Source organism: Pempheris klunzingeri, chromosome 17, assembly GCF_042242105.1.
Source record: "Pempheris klunzingeri isolate RE-2024b chromosome 17, fPemKlu1.hap1, whole genome shotgun sequence".
Lineage (NCBI taxonomy): Eukaryota > Metazoa > Chordata > Actinopteri > Acropomatiformes > Pempheridae > Pempheris > Pempheris klunzingeri.
The window spans coordinates 3,523,797-3,545,154 of record NC_092028.1 but is presented as its reverse complement, the minus strand read 5'-3'; the positions used below and the strand labels follow the sequence as shown (position 1 = coordinate 3,545,154).

The window sequence follows — 21,358 nt, the reverse complement described above, 5'->3', positions numbered from 1 at the left end:
ATTTTCTTCCTTTTATTTATGTTCAGCCTACATGGGGAATTACATAGAGATTCATTTATATTATCAATTTATCATGAAGTTCAGATGAATTTCACAGTGCTGGCAGGCAAAATACTTTCACAAAAGCATTTTTCTGTGGCTTGATAAGAAAAAGCTTTTAGTCCAGGTCAGTGCACTAATAACTGCAGCATAGACACTATTCCTGGAACCTGTTGAGCCGTCACTGTTTACTTTGCTCGGTCTCGACTGATCCCTGGATTTACAGCACAGAATGGAGACCCCATGTTGTATACACAGTACGCAAGAAACTTTCTTTTGAACATTTTCAACATTTTCCCACCCTGACTAGTCAGTATATCTGAACGTAGACATAGATGGTGACAAAGCTTAATCAATTTTAGCCGTGCTAGCAGCATAGCATGGCTCTATTGATGGCAATGTGGGTCTGTCACCACTGAAATATCTAGCAACGATTCCATGGATTATCATGAAATCTGGTATGGACATTCATGTTCTCCAGAGGATGAGTCTGACTTTTGTGATCTTCCAACTTTTCCTCTAGCGCCACCAGCAGGTCAAAGTTTTAATTTGTACAATACTTTAGTTTATGAGAAAATACCTGCAAGACTAATGACGTTCTCTCCATCCAAAAATACAAACTGTCAAACCAATGTAATAAATTGGTTGACAGTATGACACCACGTTTGTAAGGTATAGGTTATGATTATTGTCGCATGAGAATTTTTTTAATCAGTTAAAGGGCTCGTCCAGTGATTAAATATGTCACAATTGGATCTGGATCTGGATCTTTAGACCCTGTGGTATGGGTCCAAATTCAGATTCAATAAATTACAGCCATCCCTGCTTGCTAAACATGGTCATTTACACACCCCCAGATTGTATCCCAGACTTCCTTAAAAATAAAAAAAGTCTAAACCAAGATACAGTAACCCGGGTGGCTTCATTCAAGTTATTTTGACCAACTCCAGAAAGCTGAATGTAGCTGAGTGTAATTCCCCTTGAATGTAATAATGTGATGTTGTTTGGCATAACATCGATAGACTGTGTACAAGAAGTGGACTGAACAGCCACAACATTGCCCACTGGTTAGCGGACTGCTGTTTTGAGGCCTCGGTTTGGTTTTGAAACCAGAGATGATGTTCATTCTGTGAAAACCCCTGTGTCTGATTGGTTAGGTTTAGGCATGAACCGCCTCTGAGTGGTTAGTCACAAAGTAGTCCCATCTACAGTCCCGGAAGCTTTATACAGTCTATGGTCACATCATAACTTTTACTCATCAAAATCATTCAAACTAATTTAACAAATTTTTTCCCCAAAATTCAGTTACTGTCCAACGAAAACCATTTATCTCATCAAGTTTGGTGATTTCAACTCTTTTTATGTAAGCATGCTTTTATAAACCCCTTACAACCCCATGGGATTAGCTGAAAAATGCATTGTTACAAGGCTGATTTTGTGACTGTTGGGTGTCTTGTACCATCATAGATTTCTATTCTCCTTTACCGACAACATCACGACTCTTTGCTCGCAACTTATTCAGCTGGGATTCTGCGACATCAGCTCGTTCTTCAGCCTCCTCCAGTTCATGCTGCACCTTCCGAAATTTAGCCAAATGGACGCTTGTTTGCTCCTCCTGCATGGCACAGAAAACAATATCATAAAGGAGGCTTCTTGTTTTCTTACATATCAAGCTAACATTTCATACACCAGCCTGTTTGTGTATTTTTACTCACTGCCTCCTCACACTGCCGCTTATATGCTTTCACTTTAAGCTGCAGTTTGTTCACCAAATCCTGCAGTCTTGTCACACTCTTCTTCTCCTCCTCACCCTAAAACATTTCAGGGATTACAGTCACACTTTGATTTCTGTATATTTCTATTACTAAAAATCAAACAGTTAAGTCTGATCTAGAGATATTCACTATTATAGAACAGGATATGCCTTTTACCTGATAAGTGAGCTCTTTAATTCTCCTCTCATATTTCCGTACACCTTTCATAGCCTCCCCGCTGCGTTTCTGTTCTGCTTCCAACTCATTTTCCAGCTCACGGACCTTAAAATTACACATAGTTTAAAATCTGTTTTTCACCACACAATAGTTTTGTCCTTCTTTGATTAGTACCCTGTTTTCCAGTTTCTGAAGCTCTTTCTTCCCTCCCTTCAGAGCCATCTGCTCAGCTTCATCCAGGCGCTGCTGCAGGTCTTTCACCGTCACCTCCAGGTTCTTCTTCATCCTCTCCAGGTGAGCGCTGGTGTCCTGCTCTTTCTTCAGCTCCTCAGCCATCATGGCAGCCTGTATCCAAATGTGAACTTGCTGTGAACTTTAATCTGCACGACCAAACCTCAAAGTCTGACTCTCTGCAGTAAATTGGCTAAAGACTTACATCCATGATGGCTTTTTTGGCCTTCTCATCCGCATTCCTCGCTTCCTGGACACTGTCCTCCATCTCTGACTGCAGCTGAGCTAAATCTGACTCCATCTTCTTTTTAGAGTTAAGGAGGCTGGTGTTCTGTCAGTGAAATATATATATATATATATATATATATATATATATATATATATATATATATATATACATATATATATATATATATATATATATAGGACACAAATTTACAGTTTTTACAATTGTTTTATATAAAGCAATCCCACCAAGTCAAGAATGAATGTTCAACCTCTTCTTAGCAACTGTATGCTTTCTGATTATAGTACATTAAGAAAAAGTTTAATAATCCAAATGTATGTTAAGTAGAATATTGTAGAAAGTACTTATTATCAGGGTTTAAGGGCATCACGTTTCTGTGTTTGCACATGCATCATATCCTGGTGTGAGAAACGTAATAACTCTTCCACCCCGTGACCCTGAGCTGAATCACAAAACCAACATCAGGTTGCTGGACAGGTGCTGACTTCATAAACCTAGAGCACTGTGAGCAAGTGAACCAGCAGCCCACAAAACAAACTAGCAGGTTTTGCTACAGTAGTAATATGAATGACAGCTGTAAGCACATAAAGAACTAAAGGTTGCAGCTAAAAGGAATGCAAACAACCCTAAACTAAACATAAGCTAAGCTAATCATCCATCCACCATCTTCCAACACATGTTGTTTTTAAATATGCTCCAATTACATTTGACTTGACTTGATTTCTGTTGAAATAAATGGTGTCAATAAGCCATTTTTTCACTTGCGACATCTTTGCCTGCCCTCTATTGCCATGCCCTGTCCGGTCTTATCCTCCCATGTCTTGTGCAGTCCTGCCCAGTCCTGTACTGTTCTGTCCCTTTAGTGTGGTGTTCTGCCCTGTCCTGCTATGTCTTGTCTGGCCCTGTTTCAGCATGTCCTGTTCAGTCATGACCTGGTGTGTCCAGTCCTGCTCTGTTGTTCTGTTCCTGTTCTACCATTTCCTTTGACAGCCTTCTCCTTGTCACGCCCTGTCTTGTTCTGTATCTGTCCCATATGCCGTCTCCTAACCTGTGAGCGCAGCAGCTGAATCCTCTCGCTGACGTCGATCAGTTCCTGCTCGGCCAGCTTGCGACTCCTCTCAGATTGCTCCAGAGACGCCACCATTTCCTCATTCTCTGCCATCATTAGGTTGTTGCGGCGCTCTGTGATTCCGACTTGTTCCTTTAAGTCTTCCTGACTGTGGAGCGCTTCATCCAGATGCACCTGGGTGTCCTGGGACAGAAGGTGATGGTTAAGAGCTGTAAATCAGCCCAATATTTCTGTCAGACACTTTGGTAAACACTTCTATGACAAACCTTCAACTGCGTCTGCAGGCTCCTTAGTTGTTTGGTGGCATCGGCTGCCTGGCGGTTGGCGTGCCCTAGCTGGATCTCCATCTCGTTCAGATCCCCCTCCATCTTTTTCTTCGTCCGGACAGCGTCGTTCCTGCTGCGCGTTTCTGCATCCAGCGCATTCTGCAGAGAGTCCACGGTTCTCTGGTGATTCCTCTTGAGCTGGTCGATCTCTTCGTCTTTCTCTGCCACCTTTCTGTCCACTTCTGACTTGATCTGGTTCAGCTCTAGTTGAAGGTGAAGGATTTTGGCCTCCTCATGTTCCAGGGAAGACTACAGAAAAAATAAACACTTGAGCTTGTGGTTGTTTGAATGAAAATGGCTGTTTAAAGTCATTCAAGGACACTGTACACACCTCAACTTCCTCAAGAGCTGCCTGGGTGTCTCTCTTCTCCTGTTCAGCCTGCTTCGCAGCTTTCTCCAGCTCATGAATAGTTTTAGCAGATTGTCCAACTTGCTCGGTGATATCTGTAATCTCCTCTGTAAATGTTAAGAAAAACATCTTTGTGGGTCACAAACAAGCACAAAAACTTTTCACCACCAACTGGACGACTTGTTTCTCAGAGCTCTTACGCTGAAGATTCTTATTCTCTCTTTTCATGTTCTCCAGATGATCCAGAGCCTCTTCGTATGAATTTTTCAGCTTGAAGAGTTCTGTACTTAGTCCTCTGGACTCTCTCTGGGACATCTCCAGATCTGACTGACTCTCCTCATATTTCTGTTTGCATTCAGCCAGGACCTAATACAGGAAGAAACACTGTGTGTAATCAATGCAACCTCAGCATGAAGAAGTCTCTGAAGAGAAACATGAGGAAAAAAAGAATACCTTGTCAAAGTTCCTCTGCTTCTTGTCCAAGGTGGCATTGGCTGCATTTGACCTTTCCAGCTCAACCATGAGATCCTCGACCTCAGCCTGCAGCCTCTGCTTGGTTTTCTCCAGAGATGCACATTTGACATTTGCTGCCTCTGTCATTTCCTCAGACTCCTGCAGCCGCTGGGCCAGCTTCTTCCTTTGAACCGAAGATAATTGTGTAAGAAGCCCATCGGCTCTGACTTAAAAAATATGCTGTGCAGTTCTTACTTTGCCTCCTCGAGCTCTTCTGTGCGCTGGATGGCGTCTGTCTCGTATTTGGTTCTCCACTGAGACACGTCGCTGTTGGCCTTGGACAGGCAGCGCTGCAGCTCAGCTTTAGCCTCCTGCTCCTCCTCGTACTGCTCCCTGAGCAGCTCGCAGTCGTGTCGACAAGACTGCAAACTGTGAGCCAGAGCGTTTTTTGCCTGAAAGAGCAAGAACATATACAGCAGTGGTTTAATGCCTGAATTAAAACTAATGAAAACAAAATGTAAAAATGCAGTTAAAAGTCCTCATTTTTTTTGCAGGAAGGAAGACAATCTATTCAGCAGACATTAGGGCTTAAGGATACACACATTATGCTTGGGTGATAAATAATGCTGCAACTAATGATTATTCATTTCCATTATTGATTAATCTGCTCGTTATTTTCTCAATCAATCAATTAATCAATAGTCCATAAGATATTATATGTTTGTTTTGTCCAACCAACAGTCCAGAACCCAGATAGCAAGTTTAGATAAAAATCTGAAAAATCCAATCAAGCCGAAATCAGGGCTGTGACTAACGATTCATTTAGTTATTGATTAATCTGCTGATCATTTTCTCGATTGCCCATCACAAACTCCAAATTCTAACTTTGCAGAAGCAGACTTTTTGCCTAAAAAATGCCGACAAAGAGTAAGCGATTCATTATTGCAGCTCATTTATTCTGTCAAGAGTGTAGAGTTTACTAATAACTGCTACCATAATAGTGTTTTTCAGACCTTAATTTCCTCGTCCAAAAGCCTCTTCAGCTCTTCGATTTGATGACTCCCGACAGATTTCCCTCTGCTCAGCTGGGACAGAATGGTCTCCTTCTCCTCCAGCAGATGTGTAAGCTCACCTATTCAGAATAAGGAGCACCCAGACTAACTCATCTGTCCATCCTAATCACTCCTTTGTATCTTTTTAATAATTTTACATTCTGAAACGTACCATTTTCTGTTTGTAAACGAGCACTGAGTGTTGTATAATCACTCAGAGACCTCTGAGCCTCATCTGCTTTGGTCTTGTGTTCATTCGTTTGGTCTTCAAAGCTCCTGCATAGTTTCTCCAGATTAGCCTGAAATATTGAGTTCAGTTACAAAAAACAAACAAAAAAACTGTTTATGAAGAGAGAACATTATTCAACACACACGCTCCTCTGCAGACAGTTTTTCACCTTGCTTTTCAGGACGCTCTCCATGTTGCTTGCCATGTCATCAATTTCCATCTTCAGCTCACTTTTCTCCTTCTCCAGTTTCTGCTTGACTCTTTGAATGTTGTCTATCTGTTCACTGAGTTCAGCAACACTGTCGGCCTGTCTCTTGCGTAAAGTTGCAGCAATGGATTCGTGCTGCAGGGTGGACTCTTCCAGGTCACGACGCAGCCTCTGAAACTCGGCCTCACGCTTTTTGTTCAGCTCAGCCTGAGCGGCAGTGGCTCCTCCGGCCTCCTCCAGCCTCTCGCTGATCTCCTCCAGCTCTCTGGACAAATCACACCTCTGTTTCTCCACTTTGGCACGAGCTGAACGCTCGGCCTCGATTTCCTCCTCTAGCTCCTCAGTCCGAGCCTACCGTGAAATTGTATTCATATGTAAAAATGTGGCTTTTTAGAATATTAAAGAAAATGGCCTGAAATAGGCTAACTATTGTTATAAATCATACCTGAAGCTCTTTAATCTTCTTTTGCAGTTGAGTGCCAATGGCTTGCTCATCCTCAATTTTGCACTGCAGGTTGCTGATTTCAAAGTCCTTTCTGAAAAGAGTTCATTTCATTTATTCACTTATCAGCACAGAAAACATTTACTCTGGTGAGTAATGTTTCATTGAAATTGGCACATTTTCTATACCTTAATTGCTAAAAGTGCAGGTTTTTCATTTTTCTGACCAAGAAGTTTAAAGGAATAGTTCTGCATTTTGGGAAACATGCTTACTCATTTTCTTGCTGAAAGTTATCATATCTTTCCGTTAAATATGTAACTGTAGTTAGCAGTAGCTTAGCTTAGTTTAGCACAAAGATTGTAACCAAAGGAAAACAGCTAGCCTGGCTCTGTCCACTGAATACTCCCTGTAGACATAACTCCCTGTAAACTGCTGTTATTACTCTGCAGTATCCGCAAGGATTCGACAGAGGAGATTTAAAAAGATATCATATTAATTGGAGTGTTTTAGAGGTGCTGATGGGTGGACTGTTGGACAGAGCCAGGCTAGTTGTTTCCCCTTGTGTCCAGTCTTAGTGCTATGCTAAGCTACTGTACAGACATGAGTGTGGTATCAATCTTCACATCTAACTCTCAAAATGCAAATCTGTTCCTTCAAGTATTTCCTTCATCATCATCATCATCATCATTGCTGATTTCAGTGATATGAATATATCCTTACATTCTCACATAAGGCAATGCAATTATTAAGCCTAAGTTGTTTTCATTTTGTGTTTCAGCACACAATAATAATAATCAAACAACAACTTACTTTTTTAGTCTCTCTTCCATTTGCTGTCTTTCGTTCTCAATGTCCATGATGGTTTCCTGGGACAGCTTCAGATCGCCCTCCAGTTTTCTCTTGGATCTCTCCAGGTCTGCGCGCACCTTCTTCTCCTGCTCCAGGGAGCCCTCCAGCTGCAAGAGATGTTCATGTCAACCAAGGAAACCAAGCCCGGGGACAATCAAATTAAAAGATGCTCATTTTGTCGTTTCGCACTTACATCATCGACCTGCTGCTCCAACTTTATCTTGGTTTTCATGAGACAGTTCACTTTATCCTCCTCAGCCTGGAGGTCATCTAACGTCTGCTGGTGCACCTCCTGCAAGGCTTTGATCTCCTTTGAAGACTTCATTAGATTTTCCTCAAGCGTAGTAAGCTCCTCTACCAAATTCTTAACCTACAGAGAGAAGCATTTTTTAAGTTAGTGTGTTAATATACTTAAACCTGAACCAAAGCCTGTTTAAAGGGCATCACATGTTCAACCTTATTCTCTGTGGCATATTTCTCCTTCTCCACTTTGGCGATGGTAAGCTCCAGGTCATCGATGTCTCTTTTGAGCTCAGAGCATTCGTCCTCAAGCTTCCTCTTCTTAGCAGTAATTTCAGCGTTGATCTCCTCTTCTTCTTCCATCCTTTCAGAGAACTCTTTGACTTTGGCCTCCAGATGGATCTTACTCTTTATCAAACCTTCACATCTTTCCTCAGCATCACACAGGTTCTCCCTCTCCTTCAGAGGGAAGGACACAATGATTCATTGTGGCAGTAAAAGTGTTATTGTTATTTTTATCATAGCATCATTATTAACTACTAATTAATATTTCCATCTTATTAGATCCATGGAGTTATTTTAATACACATCTGCACATTTGGATAGACAGCATTGTGTTCAAAGTACACAGACACAGAACAGTATCTAATACAATCTTCCCCATTTGACATAGCTTTTTATTTATTTTGTTGGTTTGAAATATTATGTTGGAGTGTTTTAATTGGACATTTAATACATACATTCATTTCCACTGAATGAATTATAATAATTTTGATGATTTCCAAACTCTTCATTCCCATCAGCCTCAGCTTTACTTTGTCAGTGCTAATTAGCAAATATTAGCATCCTTATATGCTGAACTAAGATGTTGAAAATGGTAAACATTATACCTGCTAAAGGTTAGCATGGTTGCATTGTTTCTGAGAGCATGTTAACAAGCAAATAAGCATGTTTCAAAATCTAAATTTTCTTAATTTCTCTCCTAATATGTTCTAGTGGTATCATCGTCATCATCATCATCATCATGTAGCTCGTTTAACATCCAATCTACTCTGTTCCTATTTATATTCTAGTTTTACTTTGTTGAATTTAGCTTTTGCTGTGTGTAATCTTCTATAGGGATCAATGAGGCTTCCTTTTATCTTACATTAGTATTGATTATGTAGTTGCCGAATTTCAGATAAAGAAAAAAGAAAGTATTTTCTCTTCTAATCTCTTTATCCAACAGAATGAAATCAATACCAGCAGACCACTTTGTTCTGCTTGGGGCTGGGTGTTTACATACTGCTTGGATTTGAAGGTAAAGGTCATTCTTCTCCTGGACGAGCATGACCATTTTCTCCTCCAGCTCTTTCCTCCGGGCCTCCGACTTTGCAAACTCCTCTTTGAGTCGTGAGAACTCCTCTTTTATGGTCTGCATCTCCTTCTCAGCCTCTGCACTTCGTAGCAGAGGCTTTATCTTGAAGAAGAGCCTCATCCAAGGCCAGTTCTTCACATTCATGAATGAGCGGATGTTGTACTGGATGATGAAAATGGACTCTCTATGGATGAAAAAAGCAAAAGAAGAAGACTTTGTTAACCTTGTAACCCTCTGACTGGATTCAACTTCATGATCTTTCTAGGGCTTTCACTACACTTTTCACTTCAATGCCTGAGTGTAGTGAAGATCAAGAAAAGAACAGCATTTATCCTCTGGAGAACATGCTTCTTTGTACAAAATTTCATGGCGATACAGACAAAAGCTGTTCAGTTATTTCATTCAAATCCAAACACGTCAACCTCCACAACCTGCCACAATGGGAAAAGTCAGGGAATCACTAAAGTCAGTACAGTTCCCCCTCTGGGGACCATGAATGACTCTTCATTTCATGGCAATCCATCCAATAATTGTGGAAATATTTCAACTGCTGCTAGCATGGCTAAAAATACATATTTTATTTGAAGTGGAGCATATTTTTCTCTGCTAATAACCATCCAATTAAATATGAGATACAAGTTATACGTTCTGTTTTATTACTGTAATGTGACCCAGTTGTAAAGTTCCATAGAGGCCCTACATTTTTCATGTTATTCCCTAAGTTTCCCTACACAAGAAATGTCACATATAATCAAATCAAGTCAATTCAAGCTGAAAGTATACTGTATGAAAGAAATTGACTTGTCAGAGACCTTTTCTTCGACATCTCCTTGAGCTTCAGCCTGGTGACGTAACCTCTGGCAACCGCCTGGATACGAGTCATCAGCACAGCCAGACGTTCATCCCTCATCTCCTCCAGGAGACCCAGGAGGCCAGCTTTGAAAAACACCTGCATGTCGTGAAGATACAACAGGCGAATGGACGTTACGTCAGTATTATTTGGGTTGCTTCAGACAGATTGAACAATATTTCCTGATTCTTTCAGAATAAAATATTTAGTATATTATACTATCTGTGCCGTAATTCAGAGATTTGTTGGGTGAAAAATAAACGATTGGAATCTAAAACGTCAGGCTGACATAAACCTTTGACTTGGTTAAGCAGCTGATAGTGATGGAGGAAGTATTCAGATCCTTTACTTGCCACACTGTACAAATACTCCATTATAAGTAAAAGCTTTTACTTAAGTACAAATGTGTCATCAGAAATGTTAAAGTAATTGTACAGAAAAATGTCCCCTGTGACTGTTATACTATTATACATTCCATGAATAGATTATCATTCGTCATATATTCATGTAAAAACAGAATTTTACTGTTGGAGTTGTTGGTTGTGACAGAGCTCATTTTGTATCGCACTGCAACTAATGATAGCGCTCATTGTGGATTATCTGCTCTTTTCTTAATCAATCTATTTATTCTATATAGTTACAATTCATATCTCTTGTTCTGTCTGATTAACAGTCCAAACTTCAACATTTTTTCAGTTTACTGCCATTCAAGATGAAGAAAAGCAGCAAACTGTCAAGAGAAAACTGAAAGTGTTGTGTAATGCAAATAGTCAAGTAAAGTACAAGTACCTTAAATTTAAACATAAGCACATCATTTGAGTAAATGTAATGAGCCCAAATAATTACACATATAAAAACAAAAATACCTTTGTGTGTCCAAATCTATACTGGGCATGGTCCACATCAATGGAGGAGAGCAGTTTCTCTGATGCCTTCTTGCTGTCAATAAACTGCCCCTCAGGGATCGCACTGGCGTTCAGGATCCTGTATCTGTAAAAGAGATAGTTTGGGTGAGTTTCAGTGTTTTGTTGAGTGCGTGTGTGTGTGTGTGTGTGTGTGTGTTTGTCATCCTCCAGGACAAGACAAACAAAGTGGTGCGTCACCTCTGCCTGAAATCTCCATAGAGGATCCTGCTGGGGAATCCCTTCCTGCAGATCCTGATACCTTCCAGCACGCCGTTACAGCGCAGCTGGTGAAGGACCAGATGGTGGTCCATGGACCCTATGTGGGGAATACATTTAGTGTTCAAGGACACATTTCATAGTGAGACATTTGGGGAAATACACTTGTATACGTATATTTCCTTTAGTTAGCTGAGAAAATCAATACCACTCTCATGTTTGCATGATCAGTAATCAGTATATACCTGGAGCCTGCAGCTGGTTAGATAAACTTAGTATAAAGACTGGAAACAGGGGGAACAGTTAGCCTGGCTATATCCAAAGGTAGAACAATTCCACACACCATCACTTTTAAAAGTCACCACTTAACATGTTTAATGTATCTTTTGTTGAAACTGTACAAAAAACAGAATGCAAAGAAAGATGTGATCCTCATTTTCTGTCTTTAACTTTAGAAAAGTTCTTGTTATATTCTTCTTACCTGGTCTCTTGGTTTCATTGGGGATAATACATCTTACAAAGTGTGGATGTGTGGACCTGAGGTTGGCCATCAGTTTATTCAGGTTTTCCTGCAGGAAATACACATATCATGGATTAACATGCAGTTAGTCTTGAAGGAATGGTTTGGATTTTTTCCATATAAGTTAGTTAATAAGTGACATGCCAGGTAGTGTGACTTGGTCTGTGCATTATGACTGGTACTAGTGAGTGACTCCACCTTATAACACCGACACTTAATAAATCCATTAATGTGAGTCATTTAGCTATGATCCTATCATTGGTTATTACCCTGAAAAGTGCAGAAACTGTTTGGAAAGAGGAGCCCTTTTTCTTGAAAATTTTCTTACTTCCATCAGCAGCTGCAGAAACACAACAGAAACAACATAACCAATGTAGTAAAATACACAGTCAGCATAATCTCATTGTAACATGTCTGTGGTCTGTCAACTGACCATCAGCAGAGGCATATGTGGCAAAGAGCTGACAGAGCAGCTTAAGGGAAGCTTTCTGGTAAAGCTGCACCACCGTGTCATTCAGAGGGTCTTTGTTCTTTTCCAGCCAGCCGCTGATGTTGTAGTCCACAGTGCCGGCATAATGCATCAGTGAGAAGTGGGCCTCTGTCTTTCCTTTGCAGGGCTTGGGCTTCTGAAAGATGCTGTTCTTCCCCAGGTGTTGGTCGTACAGCTTGTTCTTGAAGGAGCCATCTGTCGCCTTTGGAAACATGCACTCCTCTTCGAGAATTGAAAAAATACCCATCGGCTGTAGGAAAGAAAGCGGATTAGTGTTGAACTGCAAGCATCTCCTGTGGATAGGAATATTTGTGCTCTTTAAAAAAGTGATGTACCTTTTCAATGAGCTCAATGCAGGCTGCTAAGTCCATGCCAAAGTCAATGAACTCCCACTCTATCCCCTCTTTCTTGTATTCCTCTTGCTCCAGCACAAACATGTGGTGGTTGAAAAACTGTTGCAGCTTCTCATTTGTGAAGTTGATGCAGAGCTGCTCCAGGCTGTTCATCTGAATTTAACAACATCAAATGAATATTGGCATTTTTGGTTTTGTTTCATGTTATGTAGGTGTGAATCCCATTTACCTCGAAGATCTCAAAACCTGCAATATCCAGGACACCAATAAAATGCTGTCTTGGAAGTTTGGTATCAAGCTGCTGGTTGATCCTTGTGACCATCCACAAGAAGAGCTTCTCATACACGGCCTTAGACAGAGCCCCCATGGCATTGTTCACCTGTAATCAAGCGTAGTAGTGGACTTAGGGTCTCTGAGGGACGGGGGCCAAAAGACATAAAAAAAAAGGGCACAAAGACAAAAAGTGCATGCACTAAGGCACCAGCTGCATGTGGAGTGCAAAGTCACAGTCCATTAATAGTTTAACAGTGTCAAACCCTGGTCAAATTACAATTATTTTATCATAGAACATGTAAAGTAGAATTACTACACCTCTGTAATAAAAACACATAAAGAGGCTCATTTTCAGTCTGTATAGTACTGTGTCACACTTTCTCCACTGGAAATACACACTAGAGGGCCCTGCATCATGTTTGCTTGCATATTGGGCCACAGTAGAAGGCACTTTATCATGTTTTATCTACAAAAGGGGCGTCCAAGGAGGCAAAGGCGTTTTTTACATTTTCTTTTTTTATTAAATGGGGGCACCAGTGATCAAACATAATCTTTTAATTTAACTTATGCTCACATTGGATATTATTAACACATATTTTCAGATGTAGAAACACACTCTACCTGCTGCGGAGTCTGACCTTTGGTCACAAATTCATTGCCGACCTTCACTCGAGGATAACACAAAGCTTTCAGCAAATCAGCTGAGTTCAGACCCATGAGATAGGCAACTTTGTCTGCCACTATGGAATAGAAATGACACATGAACATTTAGAGAACATACTGGGCTTAAAAAGTTTACAGAAGGAAAATTATAACATTGAGAGCAAAGTTGTGATGTTGCAACATTGAAGTGTAATTAGGTTTAAATTTAGAGCCAACAGCTCAGACTCACCCTCTGTGCCATCTGGCTCCGCCTGCTCCTCCCGCTGCTTCTGCTTGAACTTCATGTTCCCATAATGCATCACAGCTCCAGTCAGCTTGTAGATGCCCACCTTTTCCTCCATGTTAAACCCCAGGATGTCAATGGCACTCTGAGGAACACACATGTTAAAGCACTGTTAAAGTCATTTATCAACTTTTAGTGGCATTTCATCCATATGATACAGTGCACTCATATCCTGTTCATGTTTTTCTGTATTCATTATGTGGATTCTAACAAATTCAGAAAATGCTTTTGTTCATTTTGGGATTTCAACACATTGACCAGATATGCACTCACATCTGTGGCCATCAGCTCCTCAGTATCATTGATGCTCAGCACAGTGATTTCACCCTGGCTGATGAAAGGGTAGTCGTATGGATTGGTGGTAATCAGCAGCATCTCTGAAATGAAATATAAAAAGTATTGATTTCTTTATGCAGTGTCAGCAGCTATAGTACCTGTGTAAGTGCAGCACTGTGTACAAAGACATTAAGGGATCATCATCACATTCCTAATTTCTTAAAAGTATATTTACCTATTAAATCAGGCTTCTTGTTTGACATGATCTGATAGAAGATGTGATAGCTCCTCTCTGCTGGAAGCTGAAACGTCACTCTGGATTTTTCCAAAAGGTCTAATCATAAATATAAATGCAAACAGAGATAAAACGAAAATTGTAAAATTCAGAATAGCAGTAAAATCTAACTAACATTGATATAAGCAAACTCACATGTTTCAATATCAGCTGATGCCAACTTCCCCTTTGTTCCAAAGTGGATGCGGATGAATTTTCCCTGGAAATGTCATACGAGTTACTTTACAGTATATTACAACTGATCTACAACTAATCTACTACTCTCCCTCTCATTGTCTCAGCACATCTAATCATATATTACACTATCCTAAACTCATACTATACTATTATATTATATATTTCTCATATATTGCTGCAATATACTGTACACTTTGCTATATTACATTACTAATTTTCATCTTAAATTATATTTGATGTTTTTAGAACACCTGAATTACCCTTCTTGGGATCAATGAAAGATTATCTTATCTTATCTTAGAAAAAGAGAGATCACAAGTTAATTCTCTTGCTCTCTTGTTGTCTTGTCACTGTAATTGTTTTCTTTGGATAACAGATTAATTTTTTCCTTATCAAGAGATAACACGACTAAAGATGGGATTATAATAACAAGTGCTATAATGGTCACTTTCAGCTTCCATACTGATCGAATTTGAACTTACAAACCGAGACGAGTTGTCGTTCCTCACAGTCTTGGCATTCCCGAAAGCTTCCAGCAGAGGGTTGGCCTGGATGATTTGATCTTCCAGATTCCCCTGTAAGCTCAAAGCAAGAGCTAAAACTTAAAATCTGTCTTTTCAAAGTAGCTGCTGCAAAGCATGGTTTCATTCCTGATAGAAATTAGACAGTGGACTGAACCTGCATTTTGCCGGCTGGTTGCTCTTTCTTGCTTGAGTCTCCAATTGATGCAATTGTTGCAAAATACTGGATGACTCGCTTCGTGTTGACTGTCTTCCCAGCACCAGATTCTCCACTTACAAAAGTACAGCATGACATGATTATTGTGAAATCACTATATGTTTAGTACATTTAGTTAAATAGCACATAAAAGCTGCACTTACGTGATCAGGATAGACTGGTTCTCTCTATCTGTTAAAGGAAAGAAAATGGGGGAACACTAGTACATTTCAGTAAAAAACAGAATGTCCAAAAACAAGAACTGACAACATTTAATGCCATTTTTGCTAACAAATAGTATCAAAACAATAAGTAGAGAGATGGGTAAAAGGGACAGTTTAGACGGGCAAGTAATTTACTGCTCCCTGAGAAACAAGCTCTCCCAGGATGCTTTGGTGTTTTTCATTTTTAGTACAATGAAAATGTATGTCCAGCACAAGTGTATGAAAGGTCACTTTAATATCAATTAAAGCCAAACAGGATTGAGGTGTTAATCTGTGCTCATGTTGACTTTAGTCTAACTTTGATTTAGTTTTAGTCACCTTTTAGTTATTTCATCATTCTGGTCTAATGTTAGTCAAAGTCAGTCTAGTTTCAGTCAAGTAACGATGTTAATGTTAATATACTGTTATGTGATGTAAGCGTCCTGATAGCTGTGCTTTCGGTTCGTAGTTTGGTTATTTTATTGAAAGTCCTTCTTCCACCAGTGGGTATGAAGGTAAGACTGGACCTGTGAGCATAAACTGGTAAGCGTTGTCAGAGATGGAGAAGATGTGTGGGGGGGCTTCCTGCCGTTTCTTCCCCCGATACCCAGCCACAACCTCCGGGTTATAGACTGGAAGCCACTTGTAGGGGTTCACAGTCACACAGAAGAGCCCGGAGTAGGTCTGAGAACACATTGGAGGAGGAAAATCATCACGATGAACAAATTATGAATCAAGTTGTGGGACATGAACTGTAATTTTCATGCGACTACGTGGTCAAGAAGGCTCTAACTTTAGAATTAGAATTTATTTTAATTTCGTGTGTATCATCTGTAGTTACATAGATCATCCAGGCAGCGTAGCGCTCCTTGAGGTTAAAGAGCACGGCCGGTTCGTGGAGATGAGTCAGCAGGGCCATGTCCTCGATCTTGTCAAACTTAGGAGGGTTCATGGGCCGAATGTCATCCAGGTGCACTGTGGCAACCTGAAGTATGAATTCAAAGGTCCAGTGAATTGGATGACAGACGATCTGATTCCCTGCTGTAAAACTAAACCACAGTACACACCCACCTTTCCATCCTCAGTCTCCACAGTGACTTTGGAGCCATCTTGGCTCTTGATTTTTCCCTTCACATACTCTTGCTTCGGGTCAGGCACAAATACAGCTGTTTTGGCATCAAACAGCTTGTTTTGCGCTGCAATCCTCTCACGCTCTGATTTGCGGAGGTACGGGGCAGCCACCCCAAACATTTCCATCTCAGCATCACTCATTTTATCGAGCTGCATGAGTGGGAGAATCAGCATGTGCTCAAAAATAAATCATTGAATTGATTGAATTGAAATTGAATTGACTGAAAAAAATGGATGTGGCATCGTACTTACCAGATCGCTGCAGGACAAAAAGGAAAATCACAGGATGATCGAATGTTTCAGAGCCTTGGAATAAGATTCCTCACACCACAGACATCCCTCACTCTAACAAGACTTTGACAGCTTTTATATGCGATGCTCGGGCCTGTTGAACGGCGCCTTCTTCGCCTATATTTGGAGATCTGGCTTCTGCGCCACCTTGGAAAAGTCAAGTATGTTCATTTTGTATTCCAAACTGTCTATGTATAGCTGTATTGTGTCACTTTTAAACGGTTTCAATTGTAATCCTTCAGACTGTCCATTAAAAAGCAATGAATGCTAAGGACAACAGCTTAGAGGGCTTACAGTCCCGACATGGCGGGCCTCATTTTCTGGGATCAGGGAAGATTAGGTCTGTTAGGGCGTCGCTGAAATTCTGGCATTGGCTGTCTGGAGCACAGAGCTGATCACACACACGACTGTTTGGGTTTTGTGTTGGGAGGGTTGATGGGCAACATTTAGCACATTCCAGACAGGGGCCTGATTCTATTAACCCACATTCTTTGAAGATATTTATATTTAACATTAAATTCATCAGTGTCTGTAAAGTCATGTGTGAGTGTTCTGTAACTTTTGGGTTTGCTTGTAATTCTTCATTGGGTTCTTCTTTGTAATGCCTAATGTTGTAAAGTTATGATTGTAACTTGTGCTTTTTATTTGAGATGATGGATCTGGATATTTAGGTTTGTCTGCATTTTGTCTCGTCTTTTGTGTTGTTTTGTTTGCTGTGATAGAATTTTGCAAAATCTGACACATTTACACCATAAAGATGTAAATTATTGTGTTGTCCCTGTTAAATAATTTAGCAAGTGTGACCAATGAACAAATGATTTCCAGAATTGTGCAAATTGAATCAAACACTTGCAGAAAATGATGCTGATGATGCTGCTGTTTTTTTTTTATCACTGATGACTGGACTGGATGCTGATCTTATTTATCTTGTGAATCTTAAGTGTTGTGATGTGCGGTGCTTAGCTTGGCTTCAAGAAGAATGTTCAAAGATGAAATTAGTTCATTAGCTGATCCACAGAAAGTTAATCTGCAACTACTTTGAGACTATGACTGGCCTGGAAGTAAAGCTACTGCCAACCACACACAGCATAAATCATACATAAAATGATTAATAGGGAAAACTAATCAATTATGAAAATTGCTGTCAGTTGCAGCACTAGATAAAATACAATTGTATCTTTCTTATTGACTGCTGGACAATATCCAAACTACTGCATTCATTTATCTGCCTCCAAAGTCCAATTTGAATTCTACTAGAAGTCTTTTATGAACGTAATGAGCACTGCACAGAAGTTCACATGAAAACACAAACTTTCTGCAGAACAAGTAACTCCTCGGTATATCCACATCCCAACTAACAAGCTTAACAATAAATCCACCATAACACCACAGATCCATCGGGAATCCTCCGAGTGGGTTTCTATTAACGTGTCTCCAGTCACCAAAGTCAATATAGCACAAGTATGTGCTTTTAAGTTCACTGTAAGTCACTGCACTTTACTGAGAGCTTTGCTTATTGTGTTTTATCTTCACCCTGCTCTTCACTAAGCCTTTAGTCCAATAATATGACGACGCTCTCTATTTAGAGTGAGCTCTGTGTTTATTTATCAAGTTTGAATTCACAGATGGACCGAGATGTACTCGCTGTCAAAAACTGCTTTAAACGGGAGTGAAGCAGTCGTGAATCACACACTGACAGTTAATTGTTACAAACTGGCTGAAGGAATGAAAAAATGAAGAAGGGAGTCTTTAAACAAGCGCACATTTAAGTGTAATGATGCAAAATACTGTGGCTTGTTTGAATGTGACATTATTTGTATACTGTATGTTTGGCCAAAGTCAGAGAAGAGAAGACTCAAAATGAAAGTGTGTGTGTGTGTGTGTGTGTGTGTTTCTACAACGTAAATCCATTTAGAAGTTATGCACCTTTTTGCGATCGGTCACCCCCCACTGGGTGGGTGAATTCATGCCAGTTGGCACAAACACAAACACACACCTTTGCACTCATACACTTGACCTCCATGGAAAACTTCAGCCTCCGTGAGCAAAAACTTCCACTTCCACCCACTTCCCTCTGTGATTGGCCAGCTGGGCTGAGGTGAGAAAGCAGCCAGAGTCTGAACGTCTTTCAGCTTTCACACAACAACTTCTGTCACTTTTCATGGTAACAACTGAGTGCAACACCAACAATTCTCTCCAAGAGACTGTGTTAAAATGTTCCTGATGGTTTTCTGGTAGTAGCATATTGAATTGATCTTTATTCCATCCAATTACTCTGTTATGTCTACTTGTTTTGACTTTGTCTTATTATTGACATTTATCTTCTACTGACTATTGCTATTCCTTTGCAGGCCTCAAACCCCTACATTTTATTTATATTGTTCACAAAAATGCAGTTGCATTTGCACATATATAATAGAAGCAAGCACTGGTGTATCACTTGAAGGTCTTTGGTATTTCTGGTGTATATTGTGTTTTTGTTGTGCTTCCATCGTTTGTCTGATTCCACCACGCATCAGATGTACAGTATTCAGAATATACTACTGGATATTTTCAATGCAGTTCTTACAGTTCTAATGAGAAATAATGTACTTTGCTATTTTGTACCATCAGGAATTGACACAAAATGTGAGATTGAGTAAAAATGTTTTTTTTTTTTTAATGGTTGTACAATGCTGACTTGATCCTATCCCATCCAACTGCTCTGTTAAGTTTACTCCTTTGGCTTTGCCTCATTATTGTCATTTATCTTCTCCTGTCTTGATTATTGCAATTCCTTTGCAGGCCTCAAACCCCTACATTTAATCTACATCGTTCACAAAAATGTGAAATGCCCATACAGACATTTAAACCAGTGCTGGCTTTTCTTCTCCATCAAAACCAAATGGATTTTCACTCTCTTGCACCCTTCCTTTGTTAAGTGTTGGCATTTATTTCCATGTACTTCTATTCACAGATGCTTTTGTTATTGCACTTAAAAAGCACTTTTTCAACAGCTACACTGAAACCTGAAATAATTTCAGTCTGCTAGATTGACACAATTCCTCCTCAGCGCAAAGGTAAAAGAGAAGGGCCGTATGATATGTGCATTTTGTCTGGCAGTGCATCACAGACAGTCTAATTGGTGCTGATTTAATTGCCTCTTAATGTCACTTGAAGGTCTGGCAACAGCTGCGATTATAATTGGCTCTGGGTAGACAAGCACGGCTCGGACAGCCAGACTAGCGTGCGGACTTACAGTACGCTGACCCCTCTGTCACGGCAGTAAGCACGTGTGTGTGTGTGTGTGTGTGTGTGTGTAAGTTTGACTGCAAGGAGGCCACGAGATGTGAATTCAAGGGTCACAGGACAAGAAAGAGAAGAAGCAGGGGAGAAAATCCCCATCAGCTGGTTGTGTCCCCCCCAGGGAAAATAGATCTGACGACGGGTGCATCTGCACAGGATCAATGGGATCGGGGGTCAAAGGGAGAAACTATGACTGGCCTGGAAGCAAAGCTACTGCCAACCACACACAGCAGAACTAAAAAGCAAAGAGCACATCCAACAGCATGGATAACATCTGAACATTTTAAAACAAGATTTACCGGTTACACAGGTGTTTCATCACTCACAGGCCGCTTTCCTGGTCAGGAACTAAATCCAGCTCTCCAAGCTGAACAGTTTTTGCGAACAAAAAATGACAACATTCATGAGAGCAAGAAGTGAACAACATTTGGATTGACAGCACAGTTGATCTGCCCACAAATGGGCCTCTAAAGCTTCAGAGGCGCTGGAAGGTGCATTGCATTAACTTTGGGCAGAGCTAGGCAGGCTAGCTGTTTCCCCCAAATTCCAGTCTTCATGCTTAAGTACGCTAAACAGCTGCCGGCTGTAGCTCCAGATTTACTGCACAGATATGAATAGTGCAAATCTTGTCATCTAATTCTAGGCAAGAAAGCATTCCCAAAATGAACACACAGTTGTGTCTTTCAAAAAGCCACTGTTTAAGTTCTTGCATCTGGTTTGATGCATTTATCTTGTTGTGAGTGCTCAGTTATATCATCAATGTCACAGTCACCCATAGCAAAGAACATCTTTGTGATATTTGGAGTGAAGTGCTTGGAAATGAACACAATGAGGGCACAGAAGAGACACCCCAAGAGATTTTTTTAAGTAACTCGTCAATCCAGAAATCGATTAGTTCCATTTTGAGAGCTGCATGTGACAGCGGTCAGGGCTGAGAGGCCTCTCTCCTCCAGGAATGACTGCGGTGTCTGGCTGTGGAGAGCTGAACAACTGCTGTGTTTGCTTTTCTAATCTGATTTCTAAAGGAGGAACATGACAGGTGTGGAAGCACAGAAGATATTAATAAATCAATACCGGCTGGTAGCAAGCTCCAGTTAGAATAAATGTAATGTTTCTCTGAATTCCTCATCATTCTCGAATATTCGTATGAAATAGCAGAGATGTTTTCCAAAGTCAGGGATGCTAAATTAAACTCTTACTGGACCACCAGTAACCAGCCTCCTCCAGCAAACAATGAGGCTTTTAATGCTGTTAAAATCATCAAAAAGGTAAAGATTCATCATTTTGTCAGCCCCTAAAACCTGCTGCTCTTGATTAAAATGTCTCTGTGTGTTTTAATTAGGATGGACTGTGGAAGAAATTCAAAACAGAAAGAAGCTACATAAAAGCATGTTCAGTGGAAAAGCTG

At 40.4% G+C, this 21,358-nt stretch overlaps 1 protein-coding gene across 1 annotated transcript; it reads right to left on the bottom strand.

Moving 5' to 3' along the window:
* Positions 1–1,510: 1,510 nt before the first annotated feature.
* On the bottom strand, positions 1,511–16,506 carry LOC139217230 (myosin heavy chain, skeletal muscle, adult-like). Its single transcript, XM_070848542.1, has 38 exons — positions 16,311–16,506; positions 16,085–16,218; positions 15,771–15,927; positions 15,205–15,232; positions 15,002–15,116; positions 14,806–14,898; positions 14,282–14,345; positions 14,087–14,185; positions 13,849–13,952; positions 13,522–13,660; positions 13,251–13,369; positions 12,586–12,735; positions 12,339–12,509; positions 11,947–12,253; positions 11,783–11,853; positions 11,475–11,562; positions 10,976–11,093; positions 10,739–10,862; positions 9,835–9,971; positions 8,951–9,206; positions 7,882–8,124; positions 7,619–7,795; positions 7,387–7,532; positions 6,580–6,670; positions 6,096–6,485; positions 5,870–5,996; positions 5,659–5,777; positions 4,901–5,097; positions 4,646–4,829; positions 4,393–4,558; positions 4,175–4,299; positions 3,784–4,092; positions 3,497–3,700; positions 2,407–2,532; positions 2,145–2,315; positions 1,971–2,075; positions 1,755–1,850; positions 1,511–1,654 (listed from the first exon to the last, which is right to left on the bottom strand). Exons 1-38 carry the CDS (start codon positions 16,498–16,500, stop codon positions 1,511–1,513), a joined length of 5,784 nt encoding a protein of 1,927 aa, XP_070704643.1. The 5' UTR covers positions 16,501–16,506.
* Positions 16,507–21,358: the final 4,852 nt, after the last annotated feature.

Bases quoted from the DNA above. Each gene is read 5' to 3' on its own strand.
- LOC139217230 (XM_070848542.1), bottom strand. From the start codon at position 16,500: ATGGAAATGTTTGGGGTGGCTGCCCCGTACCTCCGCAAATCAGAGCGT. The intron at 16,219-16,310 runs GTGTGTACTGTG...AGGTTGCCACAG, and splicing joins GACTGAGGATGGAAAGGTGG to TGCACCTGGATGACATTCGG. The intron at 1,851-1,970 runs GTAAAAGGCATA...GAAATGTTTTAG, and splicing joins TTAAAGAGCTCACTTATCAG to GGTGAGGAGGAGAAGAAGAG.